The 4,331-nt window shown below is 45.9% G+C and overlaps 1 protein-coding gene across 1 annotated transcript; it reads left to right on the top strand.

Moving 5' to 3' along the window:
* Window positions 1–987: 987 nt before the first annotated feature.
* Window positions 988–4,331, top strand: LOC104425691 (U-box domain-containing protein 9). The gene is made up of 2 exons (XM_010038461.3): window positions 988–1,592; window positions 2,871–4,331. Exons 1-2 carry the CDS (start codon window positions 1,311–1,313, stop codon window positions 3,954–3,956), a joined length of 1,368 nt encoding a protein of 455 aa, XP_010036763.1. The 5' UTR covers window positions 988–1,310; the 3' UTR covers window positions 3,957–4,331.

The raw sequence follows: 4,331 nt of genomic DNA, 5'->3' as shown, positions 1-4,331 counted from the left end.
TTATCTTAAAAGGAGTCACCATCAAGTTTTGACATTAAAATCAAGAGGAACGAAACTAGGGGAATGAGATGGAGAGTAACTTCCATTTTGGATCTGACTATTTGAGTTCCCCAAAATTGAAATCTTCACACGTCATACAGGCGCCGAAAATTCAACACGGAAAACGCGTTTCTTCTTCGAAGAGCTTTTGGCCTTACCACCGTCCACTAATCTCCCCCACTTGCTTTCTTCCATAACAACAACAAATAAGTACAATCATAAATGTGGTTATCAATTCTTAAATTGACCAATTACATTATGAGTCCTTTTTACATGTTATTCAACGCGTGGAATTCGCGTAACTTCTTAATCGGTTTTAAAGACGCAATCTTAATTGCATTTCTAAAACCGATATATTGATTTGATGTTTTTGGTTACGGAGCACCTTATCATGATAGGGCGCTTCCCATTAATAGGGACCGTCTCCACTTATTCACTCTAATATTTTGGTGCTCACACACCTTGTTTTCCTCGTTGGTACAATTTCTTTATTCGGTCAGGTACCTGACTTTACCCTTTAGATATTTAATGTCGCACAAGACCTAAAAAAAACAGTTTAAAGATTTACTGAGGTCAGTCCATAACAAAAAAACAATGTACAATCATGAATGTCGTTTTAAATTTCTTACATCAACTAAATAATTCCGCGTCTGTTTACATATTATTCTACACGCGAAATACAGTAACATTTTAGAAGTCGGTTTTAAAGATTGGGATTTTAATTGCATTCACTAAAATCAATCAATGCATCGGATTGGAGAAACGCGTATTTCGATTGATTGACGTGCGACTTGAGACGTGAAAATCGGTACCGAGCACAGCTACGCGCCGAAAAATTCGAGGTACGAATTGTAATACTAACGTAGCAAAATGTCGACCGGCGATGACGTGGCGAAAGCTGAGTTTAGAAATACGAGGGAGGGAGGGAGGGAGGGAGGGACAAGTGAATCCATCCGCCCGCGCGTGACGAAACCCGGCCGTCCTTCCACTGTTAAATTCTAGAGCGAGAAAACCTCCCTCGTTTTCAATTCTAGAGAGAGAGAGAGAGAGAGCTCTGCGACTGTGGTAGAGAGAGAGAGAGTTGTATGTGGTGGTTCTCCTTCTCTCTTCTCTCGAATTAAAGAAGAAGAAGGAGAAGAAGAGGAGTCGCCGGAGCCGGAACGGCGAGGCCGAAGGAGTAGCCCCGAGGATGATCATGTGCTCCGTTCCCGCTCTCGCTCACTAGGCCGGCCGCCGTTCCGTCGTCCCCGATCAGCGCCGCGCCGTGGCCGATGGCCAAGACGGGGGTGTTCGACGCCGATCTGGCGGCGAGGGCGGCGCGGGCCACCGAGCTGAAGAAGGAGCTGCAGAGGCTGGTGAGGGTCATCGCCGACGAGGAGGAGTGCAGCGTCGAGGTCATCGACCACGCGAGGGAGGCCCTGCTCGCGCTGCGGGAGCTGAGGGCGAGGAGGAGGTCGTCCTTCTCGCTGAGGACGCTGGCGTGCCCCGAGGAGTACCGGTGCCCGATCTCCAAGGAATTGATGAGAGACCCCGTGATTGTCGCCACGGGACAGGTGAGAGCTTTTGCCCTTTCGCCTGTCGAATTTCGCCTTTTTCACAGTTTCGATTTCTCGGGCGATTGGCTTCTTTGCTTTGGCCTTCGGTTCTTCGGGATTTCGCTGTGTGGAGAACGGAGCGAAGAGAATGTTGCGTCCGGTTTCGAATTCGCCTCTTGGATGTTGGTTTTGGAGTCGCCTGAATTACTGAATCGCTTCGATGGTGATGTTTTTCTAAGCGCGGAGTTTCCAATTCCCTCTCTCTTCCCTTCTTTTTGCCGCCGGCGGAAGTTGTTGATGGAGGTCTCGAGTGGCGGATTGTTTTACGTTATGGGCGATTCGTTTTCTTGTTTTCGTGCCTCGTGAGTCTGTTGAGCAGTTCCTTTCGTTTCTTGAATCTCGTTATGCATGGTGAATTAAAGGTGAGAAGACCATGTTGAAGGTTTCGATTAGGGAGGACTGGAAATCGGCGATTCTTCGTTGTCAAGTCCTGCGAATTAAGTAGGACTTAAATCATCTTCCCCTCCCTTTCCGATCGCCTTGTGTTCTGTACTTCGCCCCTTTAAATCGAATCGAATCATCTTGTTCATATTTTATCTTTTGCTCGGTTGAGGTTAAGAATCTGGAACACTGGTTCTTGATGCGACGAATGCGTAGGATATATTATCTTCTTCTTGCTGTCTAGCGTCGGTTCTCAGAACCAAATGTCGTTTCCGCCACCTTTTGTTTTGGTCGGTGGCTTTTTTCTCTTAACGGTTGGAGAATTTATTCTCCTTTTTATCTGGTCGGTGAAATTGATGAGCTACGGACGTTACCCAGCCAGTCGGATTTGGAAAAATGAGTCGATGATGTTTGACCGGGCAGAACAAGAACTTTCGTGTGTTTCTTTGTTACCTTCCCACCTTTTGTTGTTTTTGTTCTTTGGCACTTTTAACTTTGGATTAGTCTTATAGGATGTGAAAATTTATGTCACGGGGAAAAGAAAACAAATAAAGATGGACAATGTGGTACGATGCCCGACTCGTAACATTACCACCGTGGGAAATCAATAGTAATCAATTGTCGGTGTATGAAATATGTTTGACAATGGCCAAGCAACTTGGCCATTGATTCTCTCGTGTTGATTGGATGACTTCTTCTGAACTGTTTGTTCTTGGCTCTTGCATTTTCTGTTTATACCTTTGCTTACACTCCAGTGAATTGATTTATCCAGTATTGCCGTGCTGGCCTCTTCTCAACCTTCAAAACACATGTTCTTTCGGTTCTTGATTTGTTTGATTGCTTCTGCCTGTGCAGACTTATGATCGGCCTTCAATCCAGAAATGGCTAAAAGCGGGCAACAGAATGTGTCCACAAACCCAACAGGTTCTTTCGCACACAATCCTTACTCCAAATCATCTGATCAGAGAATTGATTCTGAGATGGTGTAAGAGTCGAGGGTTCGAATTGTCTGAGCCAGTTCACTGCATTGATGAGGATAACGCTACAGAATCTGAGCGTGATCGTTTTCTTTATTTGCTGGAGAAGATGTCGTCCGATATATCTGAGCAAAAAGAAGCTGCAAAAGAGCTTAGATCGCTGACCAAGAGGATGCCCTCCTTCCGTGCGCTTTTTGGGGAGTCACCGGATGCCATCACTCAGTTACTCAGTCCACTCTCCGAAAGTCAGTCCCAAAGTGGGACGCACCTTGATCTCCAAGAAGATGTCATAACCACACTCCTGAATCTCTCCATCCATGACAATAACAAGAAGCTCGTGGCCGAAACTCCGTCGGTCATCCCTCTTCTGATGGATGCATTGAGATCAGGGACAATTGAGACAAGGAGCAATGCTGCTGCAGCCCTTTTTACTCTCTCTGCTCTTGATTCCAATAAGACACTAATTGGGAAATCAGGAGCCCTAAAGCTCCTCATCGATCTTTTAGATGAGGGGCACCCATTGGCCATGACGGATGTTGCTTCGGCTATATTCAATTTGTGCATTATCCATGAGAATAGGGGTCGAGCTGTGCGGGATGGGGCAGTTGGTGTGATTCTAGATAAGATTGCAAACCGTATCCATGTAGATGAGTTGTTGGCTATACTTGCAATGCTGTCGAGCCATCAGAGGGCCATTGAGGAAATGTGTGAGCTTGAAGCAGTTTCTTGCTTGCTTGGGGTTATGAGGGAGACGTCATGTGCTCGTAACAAGGAGAACTGCATCGCGATTCTCCACACTATATGTTTCAGCGATCGAACCAAGTTGAGGGAATTGAGGGAAGAGGAGAATTCACACAGAACGATTTCTGAGCTTGCGAAGAATGGAACCTCCCGGGCTCAGAGGAAAGCCAACGGGATCCTTGAGAGATTGAACCGCGGCATCAACCTTACGCACACTGCTTAATTGAGTTGCTACGCAGTGCTTGTATATTCTCATCCTATTTGCGGTACATTGGCTGCTTATGCCACCAGAGAATCCTTCTGGTTCTGTGTCTACATTGTAAATTCTCCTTTCTCTAGAGTCTCACTCTTGTGCTGAGTTAGTTACTGTGCATATAACGAGAGCTTATAATTTTTACAAGTTTTTCCCCCCCGTTTCACCCGGACAAGCGCTTCAGTGTGGGTGAGTTTTGGATTCTTATGCCTGCAGTCAGGAGAGTCATTCCCTATAGCCTTCCATCTTTTTCCAGGTTGTCTTCAGTAGTGCGTGAATAATGTTCTTTTGGGATATGCTCTCATCTTGTCTGTGTTAATAAGAACGACGTATTTGGCTGCTTTT

This window comes from Eucalyptus grandis, chromosome 11 (assembly GCF_016545825.1).
Source record: "Eucalyptus grandis isolate ANBG69807.140 chromosome 11, ASM1654582v1, whole genome shotgun sequence".
NCBI classification, from domain to species: Eukaryota; Viridiplantae; Streptophyta; class Magnoliopsida; order Myrtales; family Myrtaceae; genus Eucalyptus; species Eucalyptus grandis.
Note: the sequence above shows the minus strand (reverse complement) of the source record. Positions and strands in the feature narration are given on the sequence as shown.

Coding starts and splice junctions, on each gene's coding strand:
- LOC104425691 (XM_010038461.3), top strand. CDS start 1,311: ATGGCCAAGACGGGGGTGTTCGACGCCGATCTGGCGGCGAGGGCGGCG. Junction 1,593..2,870: donor TGATTGTCGCCACGGGACAG/GTGAGAGCTTTT, acceptor CTGCCTGTGCAG/ACTTATGATCGGCCTTCAAT.